The sequence below is a fragment of the Camelina sativa genome, chromosome 6 (genome assembly GCF_000633955.1).
Source record: "Camelina sativa cultivar DH55 chromosome 6, Cs, whole genome shotgun sequence".
NCBI classification, from domain to species: Eukaryota; Viridiplantae; Streptophyta; class Magnoliopsida; order Brassicales; family Brassicaceae; genus Camelina; species Camelina sativa.
The window spans coordinates 6,625,298-6,649,061 of NC_025690.1; the positions used below are offsets into that span (position 1 = coordinate 6,625,298).

A 23,764-nucleotide genomic window follows, 5' to 3' on the forward strand; every position below is an offset into this window, starting at 1 on the left:
CACCAGGGGAACTAATCATCCCCTCTAGAGAACTAATCATCTCCTCCAGAGAACTATTTATCTCCCCAGGAGAACTAATCATCCCCTCATGAGGAAACAAGTTATAACGTCTATAACCATCTCCTAACCGAAACTATCTCTCGTGGTTCGCTTAAAACATTGCAATGTCATACCAACCACCATATTCCCTCACCGGAATATCACCACCCCCACGACAACTCTTCAGGCCAACTCTGAAACATCCCTGCCACTAAAGCTGTTTATCCACCCACTTCCCAAAAATAGGTAAATTTTAACTATTCATAAAACTTCTCATTTTTAGAACCTGCATATTCTCTTAGCACCATGACATCACCAAACATAAATCCTTGAGAATTAATCATCTCATCTATGACCACTCTTCAGGTCACCCTCTAAACATTCCCGCCACTCCGGGCATTGCATATCCCCTTTCCAAAAATAGACAAGTCCTAACTTTATATAGGACTTTCCATTTTTAGAAACTTTCTATTTATGGAAACTTTCCATTTTCATAATCGCATCATCATTCTACCCACTATACATCAAGATTCCATAAGAACTAATCATATTATTAAATCCTCTCCCACTAGCATTGTCAAAAAAAAATTGCAATACGGTCCATTGGGCCTGAGCAACCTATTGACACACTCACTACACCTATTGAAGTGGCACCCACACTAGCAACACTCTCATAACCTCTCTTAACTTGCATGCAAATTTATGACATGCTTTCCCTTGGCACTCCAATCCACTACAATGAAGTAAGTTCCCGACTTAAGTTCTCGAATACCGAACAATTTTTTTCCTACTTGATCATTTCTGGATCAAATATCTCAACAACATCTCTATGCTTTTTCCGTAGACATTACCACGTCTAAAGTACCTAGACAAGTCTATAACTATTATAGATTCTGTCCTACAACCGTATATGCTCTGATACCAAACTGAAACGACCGCACCTAGATTCCCAATCCTCACACACGGTCCACGAGAAACAATCTCATCAGAACCCCATTATTCCGACGAGACAACCGGCGTAGAAATCGCTTCGTACAAAAACTCCCACAAATACACCCAAATCCCACCTCATCTAGTTACTGAGTCGTACAACCAACCACCCCTAGTGACCGAGTAACAAGTGAGGTGGGCTGGAGTATTTGATTTCGTCCAGCCACGGACAACATTTCCCCACGTATACTCCAATTCACTATCAAATCCTCTAGTGTCGAACGGCACCTCCACCTTGTGTCGAACGTCACTCACCTAGTGTTGGTTGACACCAACGGCCGCGACATCACTTTCGTCGATCTCTCCTCATCCAAACCTAACTCCAGCTGTCCTCCTATGACCCAAACATGCAAAAACATGCTGAAATCGACCGACACTACCTTGGTGTCGCTCGACACCTCAACCTTACTACAAAACCATCTATGCTAGACCACAATACAAACATTTAACTAAAACACAAACCAACCGTTCCTTTCACAAACCCACCATTGGATATGAATCTTATACCACCATGAAGTTTTCCACCAAATTTCAGCTAAATCGGACTTTGTTTCATCCTCCAAACGTTGCTCCGAAGTAGCCAACCCAGACTAGGTGTCTAGCAGCACCTCACCACCAGCAGAGCTTCCCCCTCCTCCTCAACACCACATCATCACCACTCCCCTTCCTTCCCATCCCCGCATCCAACTCCTCACCTCCCTAACATCTATAGATCCTCAAATCTCTGTTCTCTTCTCTAGGGAAGGAAAACGGTTTGGGAAAGGAACCCCTCAACAGCACAAGGCGTCTTCCTTTTTATAGGGAACTTAAGGGTTTCTTCAAAACCACTAAACCACACAAAACCGGAGAACGAATCAAACCGACAACCTTCAAACAACATGGTGTCGAGTGACACCCTGTTGTGTCGGTCGACACCAACCTCCGAAACTGGAATTCAGTTCATGGGCGTTACAGATTTTTTAGATATGCTTTGAAAATTCATGCATTAGAGAAGAAATCATTGAAACCCATATATTCACAGACAATCTAGATATACCTAAAAACAAAGTATGTTCAATGACCCACATAGGTTAAAACTTTTGAGCAGTGGTTGAGTGTATACTGTAAAAAGGACCAAAATATTTCAAGATTTGAACAAATAGAAAGCTTAACTTATTTCAAGATTTTAACATATTTGAAATCATTTATATATAACACAATCGCTACTTTTTTCAAACCTAACCTTACTTTAATAATATACTAGATTAGGACTCGCACATGTGCGGGTTTTAAAATTATGTAATAAAAATTTAAAAAAATTAAAATATAGAAATATTTTTTTGTAAGTGAAATATATTTTTTAAAAATAAAAACATAGATAATTTTTAGTTAAAGATAAGTTTTTACTTTAATACACTAATTTATCTTTTATATTTCAAAATATATCTTAACATTTTTGGAGTACATTTTTGTGCCATCCTTTCTTATCTCTGTATCCAAACAAGTGTAACACCCTCCTTTCTTATCTCTGTATCCAAACAAGTGTAACACCCGCGAACCGAAATTCCGGTTTGGGGGATTGCATCGGTCGATGCAGAAGGTACATCGGTCGATGCAGGTTCAGTTTTCTGCGTTTTGACTTAAGTGAAACGTTCAGTTTTCTGCGTTTTGACTTAAGTGAAACGCTGCGTTTTGGGCAAAGGGAAGAGGAAAACCCTTAATTCGATTATTTTGTCTCATTAGTCGACTTTGGCCGTTTTTGAGAGAAAGAGAAAGAGAGAAAAGTTCCCTAAGTGTTCTTAAGTGTTCTTGGTGATTTCTGGAGATTGGAAGCTGTTCATGTAGAGATCTGTAGTTGGGATCGTTGTAGGAGCTTCTTGGAGGTGTTTTCTTGTTGGTTTAAGGTTCAGATTCGGCGTGGCAAAGTTAAGTGCAAGACCATGGCTTATCTAAGCTAGATCTTCTCTGATCAGCTTGTTTATGTGTTGGTAGGCTTGTTAGATGGTTATTTGGGACGTTAGGAAGCTTTCTTGTGGCTTGGGATCGAGTTTTGTGGTTGCAGGAATAAAGATCCGGCGAGAAGCTTTGGGGAACACGATGCTCGGCATGATGCATCGGTCGACGCACTTTGTGCGTCGGTCGATGCAAGTGCGAGGACGGCGCGTAAAACCTTAGGGTTTTCGTGTTATGTCGAGCATGCGTCGGTCGATGTAGTGCGAGTGTCGGTCGATGCATGTGTAACCTGCATCGATCGATGCATCCCTTGTGTCGGTCAATGCATCCCCATGTGGTATCGGTCGATACATGTTGGTGTCGGTCGATGCAGAGTCCTGGTTTATTATTTGTTGTTTGTTGATTGTTGGTTGATGGTTAGAGATGTCTCTATTGCGTGTGTGTATAGCCCAATAGATGGGAGGATTGCCTTATTGAGTGTTTATAAAATACTCATGCATTGCAATTTGTGTTTGTGGTGCAGGTAGAGGCAAAGTGTGATCGTGGAATCAAGGCAATGAAGAGGAGGATGTTCTTGGGACTCGATTGGATGTTGTCTGGCATTGCTAGGTTGCTAGAGTTGGGTTATTAGAACATTGCTAGGTTGTTGGTTCAATGATTATTGTTGTTTGGTTATTTGATATTGCTTATGTTATAATATTGGTTTATTATTGGATATTGTTTTGGACATTGGTATTTGTTATTCCGCTGTTTGGTTGTGATTGTGGTTAGGTGGCTAGTGGGTATGGGACCACTACTTGTAGTTTATATTGTTATTATTATTATCATTATTATTATTATTATTATTATTATTATTATTATTATTATTATTATTATTATTATTATTATTATTATTATTTATTATTAATTTTTTTTAAAAAACGGGTCGGGCGGATCCCGGGGAGCGTACAGGAGTTGTCAGAGTTGCGGGAGGCAAGTTTCCGAGGGTTATTGGACGGGCCAGAGGAATTGATATTCAGATCGCACGGGAGTCGTGGCCAGCGGATTTGCTTATCAGTCCAGTGGAGTTGTATGATGTGATTCTCGGGATGGATTGCTATCGGGGTAGAGTGGAGTTTGAGCGTCATGGAGGGAAGTTGGTTTTTCAGGGTATTAGACCGACTTCGGGGAGTCTCGTGATCTCGGCCATTCAGGCTGGGAAGATGATCGAGAAGGGCTGTGAGGCTTATTTGGTTACCATATCTATGCCAGAGTCAGTGGGGAAGTCTACGGTTAGCGGTATCCCGGTTGTAGAGGAGTTTGAGGATGTGTTCCAGTCGTCGCAGGGGTTACCACCATCTCGGTCTGATCCTTTTACGATTGAACTGGAACCAGGGACGATCCCGTTATCCAAGGCTCCTTACAGAATGGCTCCAGCAGAGATGGCAGAGTTAAAAAAGCAGCTAGAGGATTTGTTGAGTATATCACCGTAGGGAGCACCGGTGTTGTTTGTCAAGAAGAAGGATGGGAGTTTCCGGTTGTGTATTGATTACAGGGGTTTGAACCGGGTCACTGTGAAGAACAAGTACCCTCTTCCGAGTATCGATGAGTTGTTGGATCAGTTGAGGGGTGCTACTTGGTTCTCCAAGATAGATCTGGCGTCGGGTTATCATCAGATACCGATAGATAAGGCAGATGTGAGGAAGACTGCATTCAGGACGAGGTATGGGCATTATGAGTTTGTGGTGATGCCTTTCGGGTTGACTAACGCACCAGCGGCGTTTATGAGATTGATGAACAGTGTGTTTCAGGAGTTTCTGGATGTATCTATCATCATTTTCATCGACGATATCCTGGTTTATTCGAAGAGTCATGAGGAGCATGCAATGTATTTGAGAGCAGTTCTGGAGAAGCTACGGGAGCAGAAGTTGTTTGCTAAGTTGAGCAAGTGCAGTTTNAAAAAAGCAGCTAGAGGATTTGTTGAGTATATCACCGTAGGGAGCACCGGTGTTGTTTGTCAAGAAGAAGGATGGGAGTTTCCGGTTGTGTATTGATTACAGGGGTTTGAACCGGGTCACTGTGAAGAACAAGTACCCTCTTCCGAGTATCGATGAGTTGTTGGATCAGTTGAGGGGTGCTACTTGGTTCTCCAAGATAGATCTGGCGTCGGGTTATCATCAGATACCGATAGATAAGGCAGATGTGAGGAAGACTGCATTCAGGACGAGGTATGGGCATTATGAGTTTGTGGTGATGCCTTTCGGGTTGACTAACGCACCAGCGGCGTTTATGAGATTGATGAACAGTGTGTTTCAGGAGTTTCTGGATGTATCTATCATCATTTTCATCGACGATATCCTGGTTTATTCGAAGAGTCATGAGGAGCATGCAATGTATTTGAGAGCAGTTCTGGAGAAGCTACGGGAGCAGAAGTTGTTTGCTAAGTTGAGCAAGTGCAGTTTTTGGCAGCGTGAGATGGGTTTTCTGGGTCATATTGTGTCTGCAGATGGAGTTTCTGTAAATCCGGAGAAGATTTAGGCTATCAAAGATTGGCCTAGACCGCAGAATGCCACAGAGATCAGGAGTTTTCTGAGTTTGGCAGGTTACTACCGGAGATTTATGCAGGGATTTGCGAGCAGAGCACGTCGTATGACTAAGTTGACAGGGAAGGATGTTCCTTTTGTTTGGTCACAAGAGTGCGAGGAGGGCTTTGCAAGCCTGAAGAAGATGTTGACTACTGCTCGAGTGTTGGCTTTGCCTGAGCACGGAGAACCCTATGTGGTTTATACAGATGTGTTCTGATGCAGCATGGGAAAGTGATTGCCTACGCTTCGCGGTAGTTGCGGAAGCATGATTGCAACTACCCTACTCATGATTTGGAGATGGGTGCTATAGTTTATGCCCTGAAGATTTGGAGATCTTATCTTTATGGTGCAAAGGTACAAGTGTTTACAGATCATAAGAGTCTGAAGTTTATATTCACTCAGCCTGAGCTGAATTTGAGGTAGAGGCGGTGGATGGAGCTTGTGACAGACTATGATTTGGAGATAGTCTATCATCTTGGTAAGGCTAACTTTGTTGCAGATGCTCTAAGTCGGAAGAGGGAAGCTTCGGCTCAAGAGCAGGAGATGGAATCTCTGGAAGGAGAGATCGGTGAGTTGAGTTTGTGTGTTGTGTCTCAAAAACCATTGGGTTTGGAGGCGGTTGATAGAGCAGATCTTTTGAGCAGGGTGCGGTTGGCTCAGGAGGGGGATTTGGGGCTGGTGAATGCGTCAAAAGATTTTGATTCAGAGTATCAGGTCTTAGATAATGGTACTATCTTGGTGCATGGTCGGGTTTGTGTGCCCAAGGATGAGGAGTTGAGGCAGGAGATCCTGAGAGAGGCTCATGAGAGCAAGTTTTCTATTCATCCAGGAGCGACTAAGATGTACCGTGATCTCAAGAGGTACTATCTTTGGGTCGGGATGAAGAAGGATGTAGCTAGTTGGGTCGCGAGGTGCGATGTGTATCAGCTAGTGAAGGCTGAGCATCAGGTTCCTGGAGGGTTGCTGAAGAGTCTTCCCATTCCAGAGTGGAAGTGAGATATGATTACTACAGACTTCGTGGTAGGTTTGCCAGTGTCCAGGACGTTTGATGCTATTTGGGTCATTGTAGACGGGTTGACTAAGTCGGCACATTTTCTGGCCATTAAGAAGACTGATGGAGCAGCGGTCTTGGCTAAGAAGTATGTGAAGGAGATAGTCAGGTTGCATGGGGTGCCAGCGAGCATTGTGTCTGATAGGGATTCCAAGTTCACTTCTGTGTTCAGGAGAGCGTTTCAGGCAGAGATGGGCACTAAGGTGCATATGAGTACAACTTATCATCCCAGACAGATGGACAGTCAGAGAGGACGATCCAGACGCTGGAGGATTTGCTTAGAATGTGTGGGTTGGATTGGGGAGGCCATTAGGCAGATCACTTGAGCTTGGTAGAGTTTGCTTACAACAACAGTTATCGAGCAAGTATTAAGATTGCTCCTTATGAGGCTTTGTATGGGAGGCTCAGGATCGGCTAAGGAGTTATGCCAACAGGAGGAGGAGAGATCTTGAGTTTCAGGTAGGAGACAGAGTATACATCAAGATGGCCATGTTGCAGGGTCCGAACAGGTCATTGACTGAGACTAAGTTAAGTCTGAGGTATATGGGTCCGTTCAGAGTGATTGAGCGTGTTCGACTAGTGGCTTATAGGCTGGAGTTACCTGAGGTTATGCGTGCATTCCATAAGGTTTTCCATGTTTCTATGTTGAGTAAGTGTCTCCGTGAAGATGATCAGTTCTTGGCTAAGATTCCTGAGGATCTTCAACCTAACATGATTTTGGAGGCGAGACCAGTGAGGGTTCTCGAGAGGAGGATTAAGGAATTTCGGAAGAAGAAGATTCCTTTGATGAGAGTCCTTTGGGACAATGAGGGTGTTGAGGAGCAGATTTGGGAGCCTGAGGCGAGGATGAAGGCAAGGTTTAAGAAGTGATATGAGAAGCAAGCCGCGACTTGAGCTTGTCTAGCCTGGTCCCATCTGTAATCCGTGGCTGGAGCGGGAATGGAGTATTCCAGCCCATCTCTCTTGTTTACTTGGTCGCTTGGAGGGGTTGGTTGTGCGACTAAGTAACAAGATGAGGTGGTGCTCGGGGTACAAAGTTTCCGTGAGGCGGGGTTTTTGGAGGAAAGTTTCCTGAACTAGTAGTTTCCAAAAGTGGAGAGAGCCTTGGAGGGGCTTGTGAGGCCTTAGTGGCGGACTTTTTAGTCAATATGTGGCCTTAGTGGCGGTCTTTTGAGACATTGTGTGGCCTTTGTGGCAGGCTGTTTAGCCAGATGTGTGGCCTTTGTGGCGGGCTGTTTAGCCAGATGTATGGCCTTTGTGGCGGGCTGTTTAGCCAGAGAGCCTGTTTAGGCGGTCCTTCGGGACAGATGGTCTTTGTGACGGTCCTGTTTAGGACATTTGTTTGGCCTTGGTGGTGGTCCTATTTAGGACATGTGTTTGGCGTTGGTGGCGGTCATGTTTAGGACATTTATTTGGCCTTGTTGGCGGTCCTGTTTAGGACATTTGTTTAGCCTTTGTGGCGGCCCTTTTTGGCAGTGAGATGATCCATGTGTGGTCATGAGGTATTCCAGTGAGGGGATATGTGGTTGGTAGGACATTGAGATGTCTTACGCAAGCCACGGGAAGGAAACCTGGATAGGGATAGGACTCAGACGTGTTCAGAATTGTTTGCTCGCGACTCTTGCTGAACTTAGGTTCTCCTAGTACCGCCATATTTTGAGACTTTGTGGCTTGGGATTATGGTTGGTATATCGACATCGGATGACGATCCGGGGGCGCGCTATAGGGTGGCAACCCGAGACACGAGTATTGGATTTTTCCTTATATATTATGGCATGCGGGCTTAGGCCCGATGAAGAGCCAACATTATGGCATGCAGACTTAGGTCTGATGAGGAGCCAATAAAAACTCAAGGTTTAGGTCTATGAGTAAAGGAAAGTCCAAAATTCGAGAGCAAATAATGCCTGGAGCGTGGGTCTATCGCCTAGAGTTGACCTTTCGTAGATCGGTCGGAGGAATGCGGGCCGTGGAGACGGTTGCACGGGAATTCTTGGCTATTGGGTGTTCGAGATTCGAGGACGAATCTAGTTTGGTGGGGGAGAATTATAACACCCGCGAACCGAAATCCCGGTTTGGGGGATTGCATCGGTCGATGCAAAAGGTGCATCGGTCGATGCAGAAGGTGCATCGGTCGATGCAGGTTCAGTTTTCTGCGTTTTGACTTAAGTGAAACGCTGCGTTTTCGGCAAAGGGAAGAGGAAAACCCTTAAGTCGATTATTTTTTCTCATTAGTCGACTTTGGCCGTTTTTGAGAGAAAAAGAAAGAGAGAAAAGTTCCCTAAGTGTTCTTGAGTGTTCTTGGTGATTTCTGGAGATTGGAAGCTGCTCCTGTAGAGATCTGTAGCTGGGATCGTTGTAGGAGCTTCTTGGAGGTGTTTTCTTGTTGGTTTAAGGTTCAGATTCGTCTTGGCAAAGGTAAGTGCAGGACCATGGCTTATCTAAGCTAGAGCTTCTCTGATCTGCTTGTTTATGTGTTGTTAGGCTTGTTATATGGTTATTTGGGATGTTAGGAAGCTTTCTTGTGGCTTATGTTATAATATTGGTTTATTATTGGATATTGTTTTAGATATTATTATTTGTTATTCCGCTGTTTGGTTGTGATTGTGGTTAGGTGGCTAGTGGATATGGGACCACTAGTTGTAGTTTATATATTATTATTATTATTATTTATTATTTATTATTAATTAAAAAAAAAATGGGTCGAGTCGTTTCAACAAGTCCCAACTAAATTCTCTAGAATCCTTACAACCAAACACAATGATTTCCTTATTTGATAATATTAATTTCCTAAATCTATCTACCTAATTTAAAGCAATATGTTAGATTAAAATATAATTCTCCTTTCACTTTATTTAATCGTATATTTAATTATTTAAATTACTATTTAATATATTAAGTTAATAATATTTTAGATTTTTGTAGTATATGATGTGATTTGAATTTTTATAAACGGATATATATTTTAAAAATTGTTTTAGAATTTTTGTAACCAAATAAGTATATTCGGATATAGATTATTTCACATTTGAGTTATTTTAATATGTAATGAATATCTATCTTAACCTTTTTATTAATTACTATGAGAACACACACATATATAACAATGTAACGTTTATATTCCAACTCAAAGAAACTTGATCTATTTATAATATATTCAAAAAAAAATTTCTTAAAATTGTCCCGTGGTGTACCACGGGGTCAAACCTATCTATCTTAACATTTTTGGAGTACATTTTTGTGTCATCCTTTCTTATCTTTGTATTCAAACAAGTTCCAACTAAATTCTCTACAATCCTTACAACCAAACACAATGATTTCCTTATTTGATAATATTAATTTCCTAAAATCTATCTACCTAATTTAAAGCAATATGTTAGATTAAAATATAATTCTCCTTTCACTTTTATTTAATCTTATATTTATTTATTTAAATTACTATTTAATATATTAAGTTAATAAAATTTTAGATTTTTTTTAGTATATGATGTGATTTGAATTTTTATAAACGAATATATATTTTAAAAATTGTTTTCGAATTTTTGTAACCAAACAAGTCTTTACCATCGTCTAAGTTGGGAACCCTGTATTTTAGTAAAATATGTTAGATAATGAAAATTTTAAAATAATACTATGTCTATTTTTCATAGATGTGAAAATAGTCAGATAGGTGGAAGTAGTCGAAGATATATGTGTAGGAGTATATAAATATTGTACTTACACATAGATTTAGTTTGTCTACCCATATATGAAGTGTAGTTAAATCCAGCCTTATCTGAGGTTCATCTGCAAGTGTCTTTTCAATCATAGCAATCTGATCATCACTCATGATATCCCGTTTTCTTTTGTTAGCAAGGTTTTCTAATTTGGCATGTTTTGTATTGTTTTTTTTGTTGTTCATGATTTTCTAGTGTACTTAAGGTTTTGATTTAATATATGATACTACTTAACAAACATCTTTGTATAATAAGACATATGCTCTATCTCCTGAGGGTGATAGATAAATGTTTCCTTTTTGTACGTTTTTGAATTAGTTTTTGTTTTGTTTGGTAAGTATTTTTTAATTTTTTTAGCGACTAACTTAGACATATGTCAAAATATAAGATCGTTAATTTGACATATGTTGCGATCATGTTAAGCAGTAATCTGGACATGTGTCGACATCTGATCGTTAAAATTGACACGTGTCAAGATCATATGAATTACTAACATGGATAAATAATCGTTAAAACTGACACATGTCACGATCTGGTGAGTTTTTTTAACTTTGATCTCTGATCGTTAAAACTAACACTTGTCATAATCTGATGAGTTACTAACGTTAAAAACCAATCTTTATATAATAAAATATTCATATCATGTTACATAGGTACCTAGTAAACTAATAAAATAAACAAAATTGTACTGATATTATTTTTTTGTCAACTTGTATTATATTGATGGAAACGGATGTAAACATCCTAATTGCAAGCCATGAAGCAAACTTTTTACCGGCCTTAAGCCCCTTACAAACCCAGAGATTCTTCGTGCTACTCCTAAGTCTCACTCCAAACACTAGTGCAGACTTATTCAAAAGAATGGCTAAACCTACTCAAGCCGTTAAAAACTGAAATTCAATCAGAGGACAATCTCTTCTCGTCCGCAAACAGGTGATGTAACCAAAATTGTACTGATATAGTTTAATATTTTGAATGAATTTTCTCTACATTCTACCTCTACCAATACCGTTTTCTAATCACTGTTTTCAATTAAAAATAAATATGAAATCTCTTAAAATTCTATTCAAAACTCTTTTTCAAAAACATTTGTTATTGTTCGAATAAACAGTAGATTTCATATAATTTTAACAAACTGTATTGAATGACAATATACAAATATCATTTTCAATAACCTGGAATTTGAAAAGATTTTTAGAACTCATTAACTGAATAATAACCTATATTTTTTTTGGGAAAAATGCCAAAAAAAAACCTTAAGTTATTTTTATTTGGACGTTTAATACACAATTGTTTTAGATTGGAATAAAAATACACCAAATAATTAAAACGTGTCATTTAAAACCTAAAACAATAAGTGTTGTTATTTTCATATTCACGATTTTTCAACAAAATTAAAATTCCAATTTTATTCCGGTTATCTAATTAATTATTAATTTTTAATATAAAATTATCGGTTTTCTATTTCTTTCCCTCTTCTTCTTCATCGAGGATATCAAAAGGTAAAGAGATCAAAAGGTAATTCAAAAGCAAAATTGCAAGATATGAATCGGATGAAGTCACCTTGATCGTTGCGAGCAGTGAAGAGGATAGAAGCAGTCTCATCACCAACGAGACACTTAGAGATCTGGGCAGGTCGGAGATGAGAGGAAGAAGCTTGTTAATTTCTGGGCAGGTGGCCGCTTGTTCTTGGTTTTAGCTGATTGACGAACACCGATTCCTCTTCTCATGCGGTGTCTGCTGCTGTGGCGAGACGGAGGCGACTGGTTTCTTCCTTGTCGCCGTAGCGGAGGCGGTCCGTTTCTTTGGAAATTATCGTTGATGGTAAAATCTCGAAACAACAATCTCTTTAGAGATTTTGTTCAAGAGGAGGAGGAAGAAGAAAGAACGAAATAGATAAATTCTGGTTTGATATGGTTATTAGAAAACCGAAAGTTTTATATGAAAAATTAATAATTAATTAGATAAACCCGAATAAAATTGGAATTTTGATTTTGTTGAAAAATTGTAGTATAAAAATAACAATACTTATTATTTTAGGTTTTAAACGACATGTTTTAATTATTTGGTGTATTTTTATTCTAATCCAAAACAATTGGATATTAAACATTTAAATAAAAATAACATTGTGTATTTTTTAGTATTTTTTCCTTTTTTTTTAACAAAATAAACCTAAACTTCATAGGGCAATTTTGTGAGATAACCAAATAAAAAAAAGTAAAGAAAGAATATAGCACATTAACGTGTGAAATTAAGAAAATGGGGTAGCAATATCCTGCTAACGCTTTTTTATACCTAAACTTTAATACCCTGCAAATAACAACCTAAATTGTATTAAAATTCAAATTTGCTACCTAAACTATATAAAATGTTGTCAATTTCAATCTTTGTTCGAACAGTGTTAAATTAGAGTTTAACGATGTTGAGTCAGACGATCTTTAACATGCACATGGCACTGGGAATGACCAAAACTAAATTGTTTTGGTCATTTTTAGGTGTGTTGTAGCAAGAAACAAAGCGGTTGAGAAAAAATGGGGTACTGGAGTCCGTTTTTGGGTGTGTTGTAAGACTTCATTTTTTGTAATTTCTTGCTACAAAATACCCAAAAATGACCAAAACGACGTTGTTTTGGTAAGTCCCAATGCTACGTTGATGTCACGGACCGTCTGACTCAACATCATTAAATTCTGATTTAACACTATTCGAACAGAGGTTAAAATTGACAACATTTTATATAGTTTAGGTAACAAATTTAAATTTTAATACAGTTCATATTGTTATTTGCAGGGTGTTGAAGTTTGGGTTTAAAAAAGCGTTTAGTAAATAGTTGAGGTTGATTTTGGTCATTTTCCCCTACCAAGCTACTGCTGTAGGTTTTATAGTAACATGACATGTAGTATTGTATGTCTAAAATCTAATGTAAAAAAATGTTATAATAACAAATAGTGTTGGTAGTTAGATCCATATAATACTATATAGAATCTGGATGAATATAATATTATACTATACTATTTTAGTATATTTTTAGAAATCTAAATAAATAGAAAAAGAATAATAAAGTAAAATGTATTTGTAAATACAACATTTCAGTTTAAAAAGAACATATTCCATTATATAAAATAAAATGAAAAGTATGAAACAAGTCATATAAAATCTAATATGTCGAGTTGAATGTTTGTTTAATAAAAAATACTATATACCATAAAGGGACACAACATAGAGAACCTAAACATTTGACTCAAACCCATATTGAAAAAAACGATATATCCTAAGGGATATAATATTATCAATCCCAACAACAAATTGAACATTAAAAAAAACACATATAAATCGTTTACAACATTCCAGTTTAAATAGAACACATAAATGGAATAGTATAAAATGAAATGAAAAATATGAAACACGTTTTTATTAAGAAAATATATGATATGAAACATATTTTGTCGAGTTTAATATTTGTTTAATAAAAAACACTATACCCTAAAAGATACAAAAACCCAAACATTTGAATCAAACGCATATCGAATAAAAACACTATACCTTAAAGGATATACTATTGTCAACCCCAATAAGCAAATTAAACGGTAAACAACAATAACATATAAATCGTTTGCATACTTCTAATTATAATTTAAATTTTGTAATTATGCAATATAAATATAACTCAAAAGTTGTGAATGATATTTAATAAAAAAAACATGAAATAGAATGTTGTTCTGTTCTATATAATATAAATAACAACTGTTGGTTATGTAGAAGGGATACAATTGTCATTATTACAGAAAATATACAGAATATGAGAGGGTTATGATAAGAATAGTTAGCCAGTTAATTATAGTTTTTTTAGGTTATATTTGCCAATTTCCCAACTTCATAATCCAATTCCAATAACCTTAAATATATATTTATTGGGGGAATTGGCATAAATGAAGCAAAAAAAAATTATAATTCATGGAGTAACCATTCTAACCATGATCAACAGTTAATATTCTCTATATTTTATATATTATTTATTTTTTTATCTCTGTTGCATGATCAACAGTTGCCTACCGTTCAGAAGTCAAAAAGTTGATGTGATATGGGAGCCCTTTGATATCCCGCTCTCCTCGAAGACAAAAAAAAATTACAGAGAATCGCTTCTCCATTTGTTTCGTCTCCTGTTTTGGGCTTTTAATCCCCCAGCGACTGCAAAATATTTTCTTGTATATATCGGCGAGAGTGGTGTGACGTTGGCGCTTTGACGGAAGATAGCGCCGCAAGTGTAATCGCCGATCTCGAGGCGAGAGACAAACAAGTTCTCCGATTTTGCAACGTATCCGCCAGTGAACAATAACGAGTAAGTCTTCATTTCTGGGGATCGCTTGCTAAGCAAATACTAGCACCGCGTTACCCTTGCGGTTTGTGGGTGGATTCGATGCATTCTCTACCCCAGATGAAAAACTCGTCGAGGATTTCCTCAATGTAATGGAAAGGGCCATGTATGTGATGAACCAAATTTGCCTTGTACTACATAAATTGCGTGCAACTGAATTAACATTGGGATTCTTGCTTACTAACTATTGGCAGATCATATGAGTTGTCGTGTGGCATGGTTGTGGAGAATACTAATTTTCTTAACATCTATACAGTGTCGACATTCCTTAATGAGTTGGTAAGATATATAACCTATTTACTACTCCTTTCCTATTAGTGGTCTTGCTAATTCATAAACTATTTTACATGTACCTTATATGATCCACAGGGGGCAGATCTGTTAGTTATGTTTATCCAAGCCCGACGTGACGCCAGTCCTAACCATCGGTTTGATTTCATACCTGCCTTGTTTCTGTCCATGCTATACCGCCAGTATAACCGCTTTGTCAGATCGCAGGATAAAGCCAAATTCAACTTTTCTAGTTTAACGGTGTTGCCTTTCTTGACGTGTCCTAGATGGTTTAGTGAAGTGGATATTCTGTATAGCCCCATGCAGATAGAGAGACAACACTGGGTTGCTCTGGTTATAGATTTGACAACATGGCAAATTATGATCATGGACTGCAACAAATCTTGTTTGACGGACCAGCAAATTAATACCTATGTGGAACACGTTGTTGTGATGCTCCCATATCTAATCTGCAAATATGTTGTTAATGGAGAGGCATCTAGACCACAGCTTGATCCTCTCTCCGTCCTGCGCCCTAGTATACCATTCTGCTGTTCAAACCGGAGTAAGTCATTGCTCCCTCTGATACATATGTCATTATACGGTCCTCTACATTGGTAACGACACACATGATTTTACTGTCTCTCAGCGTTTGTCGGAATTGCTTCGTTGCTTCTGCTCGAGCTTCACGTGGTTTCTTCCTTAGCCACCTATTACAGGAAACTTGATGAGGAGAAAGTTCAAATAGCAGCGAAGCAGTATGCTCTTGGTGCGTTTGCAACCTTCTCGACCACTCCCAAAACAATATAGTCCTCCAGGCGGTAGAGATAATGCCGTGATGTTATCAGATATCTGCAATGTAATTTCGTGTACTTGTATTTACATTCTAGTTCCCTTCAAATTGTCAAGCTACATCAACTGTATCACTGTCTCCTGAAGATTACTATTTCAATTTTTAAAAAGATACTATTCCATTTTTTCCGCCCTGTTAATAGTACATCTAATCTACTATTTAGTCACACGTATTATTGTTTCTAAAATAGCTCAACTTATGATTAGGGAGGGGGTTGCCACGGTTGGGGTTGCCAATGTTGGGTCGTGTAGGGAATAGTATCTTGCGTAGGGTAAGAAATAAACATGGGTAGGGGTGTTTATAGGCCATTGCAAACAGTAACATATATTTAGACACACATTTGACGGTGGCAGGTACCTCAACTTATGGTAGGGTTGGGGTTGTCAGTTTTGGGGTTGACAATTTTGGGTCGTGTAGGAATAGTATCTTGTGTTTTACATGGGTAGTGGTTTCTAGAGACCAGTGTCAACAATACAACATATTTAGGCAAACATCTCATGTTTGCAGGTAACTACCCTTATGCTAAGGTTGTGATTGACATTGTTGGGTTGACAATTTTGGGTCGTGTAGGGAATAGTATCTTGCGGACAGTTAGAAATAAACATGGGTCTGAGTTTATATTTGCCATTGCGAACGAAACAACATATATATGCCACCAAACGATGCACCTTATCCGCTCTTTCTAACCCTTTTGGGATGTTCTATAAAGGAACTTAAAATAGCATGGGAAATGATATGGTATTGCTGGGGCAGTTGCCTTGTTATTGAAAGACCAAGACAGAGAAGCCAAATTATTAGTTATAGAGCTAAGCTGGGGATTTCATTAATATTACACAAAAAACAAACCTTGGTGCCATTGAGCATTACAACAATATCTACATCACAAACGCCTAGCAACCAGATACTACTATAATTACAGAAGTAGGGGTGCTTATAATTCAAAATACAGTGGTATACACCATCCTTGGATATACCATTCTATTTTGAGTCAAAAATTGACCCCTGTCACCGAAACTATATACATCACTTCACTGGTTGCTTCCATTATTTATGTGCACATCCAAAACACCGTCACTCAACAACTCATACGTACCTCGTGGCTTTAGACAAGTTCTTAGATGGCGTTCTAGCAAAATGCCTTGTTGTTCCCTGTGTGGCAACAACGTGAACATCTCCTTGTTGATTTAGGACGAGAACGCTACATTTAGAAAAAAATATATTGACATTGAAAGGCATTTGTGGATTAGCATCATATAAGTATAGCTATGTAATGACACTCACATAACAAACCTTGAACTCCCCTCTAGACAAGATCCTGATTTTTTTGGGTCTACCTGGTGGACGGCGGGACAGTGGTGGGTTAAGGTCATCCCTGGTTCCAGATGCGGCATCCGATGTAGTGTGGCCACCAACAGATGGGATTGGATATATCTTCTCTTTGTATGAGTGGCGGATAGTCTCCTCAAAGTACGCAGTGTCAACGAAGGTATCAATAGATACACCTAAACGTGTTGCGGAGGCTATGGCATGCGGATAGGGTATGCTTAAACTCTGAAACTCGTTGCAGGAGCATGTCTGATGTGACCTGGCCTACTGGATCAGACACATACTCGGACGCGGAGACATTCGAGGCCAGTTCGGGGCAAAGAACCAGGGAAGCTGCGCAAGTGCCATGGATTCGTCCAGGAGCCACAACAAGAAGCAAGAGTGCTAAGAGGAATCTCTGGATCAAATGCAACCTTTTCACTGAATGGTTCCTCCAAGCCCATGAACAAGCTGGTCAAGGACCACAACCTAACAATTTGTCCCAACACTCCGAGGTTGTTCGGACAGTCTTCACCATTACCCAAGGGTGAAGACATTAAAGACGTTACGAGGCATGGTACTCTTTTTCCTTACTCGGGTTTGTCCTACAGGCTTTACCAAGAAGTTTTTAATGAGGCCGTGAACTCTAACGCATTGCCCGTCCGAGTGATGTGGCAATCCTATCCTTCTTCTCTTAACCTTGTTTGAATATTTTCGGACCGTTGGATTTCTTTTATCTTTGTCTTTTCCTTCTTTAGCTTTATGGCCATGTGTAAGGCTGGCATTTGGCCACGTTTGTTTTAGGGTTAAGATTTCCCTTGCTTAGTTTGCCTATTTAAGGGCTTTGAACCCCATTGTAAAAGTTAGCCTACCTTGAATACGAGCTGATCTCATGAAAACGAAAACCCTTAACACGCTTTGAACCGGGTTCAAATCGTTTAAGTCTAGCCGTATTGCGAGTCCTCTCATAGCTCTTGTGTCTCTTCAACGATCCACCATTCATCCCTTGAGATCAGCTCGGGTCGAGTTACACCCATCGCTACCGGAGCCTGCCGAGTCGAGTTACTTATTGGTCAGGTTCCTCCGTTCTATCGTTTCTTGCAAGACCGCCATTCATTCATCGATCCTTCAACGTCCCGCGCCCATTACTTTCCGTCCGTTCATCTTTTCTTATCGCCAGGTCACCGTCTGTCCGTTTATTCAAACCGTCCGGCAGTTCGTGACCAAGTCGTCCGTCCAACTCGCGGCAATATTCGTCCGTCCGTGCGAATGCTACCTAGGGTCGCATCAATATCCCTTCAACAAAATTAACAGTGAAGCATTCTCCACTCCTTACCTGAACTTGGAACTCAAAGTCACTAATTGGCCTAACCGCCATGGACATGGTTACATCTTTCCTTACCTCTATTTTTGTGTTTTTGTTATCACCTTTCACTTCCGTTTGCCCTAGGTTGCTTGTTCATATTCGTTCTTGTTGTTCTTGTTGTTCGCCGTTTGCTTAGCTAGATCTTTGTTAGGTTGCGTGGCTTTTGTTTTTGGTTGTTTTAGGGCGTAGATCGTTAAAGTTCTTTGCTTTATCTTATATTCTTGTTAGTAGTGGTCCTTAGACGCGTGTCAGTCCTAGGCTAGCCGTTTTGAGTCAAAGTTCTCTCCTTTTGTTGTTTTGTAGGTTTCTTTTGCTTTTTGTTCAATCATTGGATCCTTTCTTCAATCATTGGATATTCGTTTTGCATTTGGGATATTCGCTACACTAAAATAAAACGTGTGACTTGTGAACAGGTGTGCACGAGTGATCCGACTGACGTCGCACACGTGCAAAGGTCAAGAATCACCCATGGAACGAGAGCCGGATGCACCGCGGTCCGTACACCGACCAAACGCCCTTGCCGTCCGTACACCGACCACCGTCCGTACGACCACCTTTTCCGGCAAGAGACTATCTTTGGTACCAATTTCTGGACATCCTAACCGGAGACCACTGTCCGTACTACCGGCCGCCACCATCCGTACCAACGTCAATCATACGGACCCTGATCGAACGATGGCTGAACATCAACCGCCCGACGAGCCGCAGCCACCAACGGAGATCAGAGCCGTTCAGACCGATATCTGAGCCCAGATCACCCAGCTAGGCGAACGCTTACAGCAAATGGAACTTGGTAGGCCACCGCCTGCCGCTCCCATACGCCTCGTCCATAACAGACCGTTGAACCGCGGACATGACATGGGAGACACTACTGAGGAAGAACATGACTTCCTCGACGCCAGAGGAGGCATGAACCGGAACCAAGATCGGCGAGGCCGACCCGACAATAATCAACATTAACCAGCGCACAATCTCATAGTTCCGACCTTTGCTGGCAAAGTTGATCCCGAAGCTTATCTTGACTGGGAAGGATGCATGAACCATGTTTTCTCATGTTACCATTACACGGACCAGAGGCAAGTCACCTATGTTGCGGCCCAACTTACAGACCATGCCTTAACCTGGTGGGAACGAGATGTGGCCGATCGAAGGAGAAACCATGAACGGCCCATTCCTACGTGGGACGTCATGAAAGCCACCATGCATTGCCGATACGTTCCTCCTCACTACAACCGAGAGTTGCAACGCCGGTTCAGGAGGCTTAGTCAAGGCAACAAAAGCGTGGAAGAGTACTACAAGGAGTTTGAACATCTGCGCAATAGACTCCAAATCGACGAGACTAAGGAAGCTCTTATGGCTCAATTCCTCGATGGTTTGCAAGACAAGATTGTGCGAAAGGTCGAGAGACTCTCTTACGATGGGTACGACGAGTTGTTACACTTGGCCATTCAAGTCGAACAACAAATCAAGAGGAAGGTCGCAAGCCTTAGTTGCACAAGCAACCAGGGACTCCCAAGCTTGTCACCCAACGTATCCCCCTCGAACACCAATCGAGACAAGTCCAAGTCAGGCCGGAACGATACTCGATTCAAATCAAAGGAACCGGCCAAGGAAGTGCGTACTAATCCGCGACCAGTTCCTAGCAAAGCAAGGAGCCGGGACATTGTTTGTTTCAAGTGTCAAGGAAGAGGACACTATGCGAGAGACTGCCCAAACCCGAGAGCCATGATCGTTACACCAGCCGGTGACATCAAGTCCCAAGACAAAGACGATGGAGAACCAGACAATCATGCGGGGCCGATTGAGTTAGAAGAAGCTATTGCTGAACCTGAAGTCGGAGAATTGCTAATGATCAGGCGAATGCTTAGCACCAGTCAAGCCTTAGACGACACCAATCAAAGGGACAACATTTTCCACACGTGTTGCACTGTAAGTGGGAAAGTTTGTGGCTTGATCATTGATGGGGGTTCATGCACTAATGTTGCAAGCTCTTATATGGTCAAAAAATTATCTCTCCCGACCACAAACCATCCCAAACCTCATAAGCTTAAGTGGTTAAATGACAAGGCCGTGATCCAAGTATCGCAACAGGTCACAGTCCCTTTCAGTGTTGGCCCATATAAAGACCAAGTCTTATGTGCTGTCGTCCCTATGCAAGCTAGCCACCTCCTTTTGGGGCGTCCATGGCAGTTTGATAAGAGGACGTCTCATTGTGGCCATACTAACCAGTATTGGTTCGTTCATGACAATAAACGCATTTTTCTAAAACCGTTATCACCAACTCAAGTGAGTGAAATGCAATCTAAACTGGTTAAGGATCCGAACTTTAAAAAAAACTTCTTGATAAGTGCCAATGATGTTAGGAGATCACTTAGTGACTCCACTTGTCAAGTGTTATTGATGGAGTTCAAAGATGTTTTGACCATAGGAATTGTTGAAGGTCACGTACCAGGAGAGATCAAGGCCCTTCTAAGGACGTTCCAGGATGTGTTTCCCGAGGAGCTTCCACACAGCCTACCACCAGTACGCGGCATCGAACACCAAATTGATCTTATACTCGGAGCTCAACTACCGAACAGACCAGCGTACCGAGTCAACCCTACCGAGGCCAAGGAGTTAGAGCGACAAGTGGGCGACCTGATGAAGCAAGGATACGTCCGGGAAAGCCTCAGCCCATGCGCATTGCCTGTTTTGCTGGTTCCAAAGAAAGACGGCACATGGAAGATGTGCGTAGACTTCCGAACCGTGAACAACATTACCGTCAAGTACCGGCATCCAATTTCTCGCCTCCACGACATGCTTGACGAGTTGAGCGGTTCCACCATCTTCTCCAAGATAGACCTTAAAAGTGGCTATCATCAAGTGAGGATGAAAGAGGGAGATGAGTGGAAAACCGCATTCAAAACCAAGCAAGGTTTGTACGAATGGTTGGTAATGCCATTCGGTCTATCCAATGCACCTTCTACCTTTATGCGACTCATGAATCATGTTCTTCGTGCTTACATCAATAAATTTGTGGTAGTCTATTTTGATGACATCCTTGTGTATAGCCAAAGTCTAGAAGACCATCTTAACCACCTTGAACATGTCTTGAAAATGCTTAGGGAAGAGAAATTTTTTGCTAACCTTAAGAAGTGTGTGTTTGGAGCTGTTGAACTTGTGTTTTTAGGGCTCGTGGTGAGTTCGCAGGGACTTAAAGTGGACCATGAAAAGATCAAAGCGATCGAGGAGTGGCCAACCCCGACCAATGTTAGCCAAGTTTGGAGTTTCCACGGGTTAGCCAGCTTTTACCAGCGGTTCGTGAAGGATTTCAGTACTATAGCCGCACCACTCACGGCCGTGACCAAGAAGAATGAGGAGTTCAAGTGAGGGCCGGCACAGGAAGCATCCTTTCGAGAGCTCAAGAACCTCCTGACTCAAGCGCCGCTTTTGGTCCTGCCCGACTTCAATAAAACGTTTGAAGTGGAGTGTGATGCCTCCGGTGTAGGCATCAGAGCCATTCTAACACAAGTTGGCCGTTGAGTGGCCTATTTCAGCGAGAAACTGCATGGACCAAGTCTCAATTACCCCACCTACGACAAGGAGCTCTACTCGCTAGTCTGAGCCATGGAAACCTGGCAACATTATCTGTTGGCCCGAGAATTTGTGATCCACACCGATCTTGGAACGCTGAAACACCTTCGCGGTCAGACCAATCTCAAGAGGCGTCATGCCAAGTGGTTGGAGTTTATCGAGTCTTTTCCTTATGTGATCAAATATAAGAAAGAGAAAGACAATTTTGTGGCAGACGCACTCTCAAGACGACACTCCCTGATCACCACCATGGAGGCACGAGTATTAGGCTTCGCCTAGATCAAGGAAGCCTACGCACCTGATCCCGAGTTTAGAGAATGTCATCGTGAACACGGGAAAGGCATCTACCAGCGGTTTTTCATTCATGAGGGGTTCCTATTCAAGGATAGATGCCTTTGCATACCGGCCGGATCAATCCGCGAACTATTATTGCATGAAGCCCACAGAGGAGGATTAACCAGACACTTCGGAGTAGCAAAGACCTTGGAGGTACTGAAGGCACATTTCTATTGGCCAAAGATGAAGAGTATGGTGGAACGATTCTGTGGTTGATGTGTCATTTGTCGTGCCGCCAAATCCACAACACGGCCCTACGGTCTCTACAAGCCGCTACCTGTAGTAGAGAGTCCTTGGGTAGACCTATCAATAGACTTCGTTCTCGGTTTGCCGGTTAAAGACAATAAGGATTCCATTTTCGTGGTGGTCGCTCGATTCTCGAAGATGGCTCACTTTATTCCTTGCAACAAGGTGAATGATGCCATGGTCGTCGCCAACCTGTTCTTTCGAGAAGTGGTGTGTTTACACGGCCTGCCCCAAAGTATTGTTTCCGACCGAGACTCACGATTCCTCAGACATTTCTGGCGGACTCTTTGGAGGAAGATGGGAACCAGGCTACTTTACTCAACGACTTGTCATCCCCAAACCAATAGCCAAACCGAGGTGGTAAACCGGACGCTGGGAGCGCTTCTACGCACAACCATTGCTAGCAACACTAGGACGTGGCTTGAGTTACTACCGCTCATCGAGTTTGCCTATAATCAATCGGTGCATTCAGCCACCAAGAAGTCTCCCTTTGAGGTGGCGTATGGATTCAAGCCCTTGACGCCTCTACATTTGCTGCCCCTACCTCCAGGCGAAACTGAGTGTCAAGACGGTGTTGCTAAAGCCAAACTAGTCAAGAATTTACATGCTGAGGTTCAAGCCAAACTTGAGAGGAGAGCCGAGCAATACACCCGCAAGGCCAACCACGGACGCAAAGCGATCATCTTCAAACCAGGCGATTGGGTGTGTCTCCATCTTAGACCAGACCAATTTCTGCAACAAAGGAAGGACAAACTAAGTTCGCGCGGTGAGGAAGATGACAACGTCTACCGACTTGAACTACCAGGTGAGTACCTTGCATCTACCTCTTTCAACGTTGCTGATTTGGCCATGTTTGATGCAGGTGAGGACGATGATGTTTTGGGGACAAAACCTTCACAAGGGGGAGGGGATGATGTGACCTGGTCTACCGGATCGGACACATACTCGGACACAGACACATTCGAGGCCAGTTCGGGGCAAAGGACCAGGGAAGTTGCGCAAGTGCCACGGATCGTTCCAGGAGCCACAACAAGAAGCAAGTGTGCTAAGAGGAATCTCTGGATCAAATGCAACCTTTTAACCGAATGGTTCCTCCAAGCCCATGATCAAGCTGGTCAAGGACCACAACCGAACAATTTTTCCCAACACTCCGC

General features: G+C 41.2%; 1 protein-coding gene across 1 annotated transcript; it reads left to right on the top strand.

The window, feature by feature from the left end:
- On the top strand, nt 19,656–21,824 carry LOC104698763. The gene is made up of 2 exons (XM_010414160.1): nt 19,656–21,369; nt 21,478–21,824. Exons 1-2 carry the CDS (start codon nt 19,656–19,658, stop codon nt 21,822–21,824), a joined length of 2,061 nt encoding a protein of 686 aa, XP_010412462.1.

Bases quoted from the DNA above. Each gene is read 5' to 3' on its own strand.
- LOC104698763 (XM_010414160.1), top strand. From the start codon at position 19,656: ATGCATTGCCGATACGTTCCTCCTCACTACAACCGAGAGTTGCAACGC. The intron at 21,370-21,477 runs GTTTGTACGAAT...AATTTGTGGTAG, and splicing joins CGCATTCAAAACCAAGCAAG to TCTATTTTGATGACATCCTT.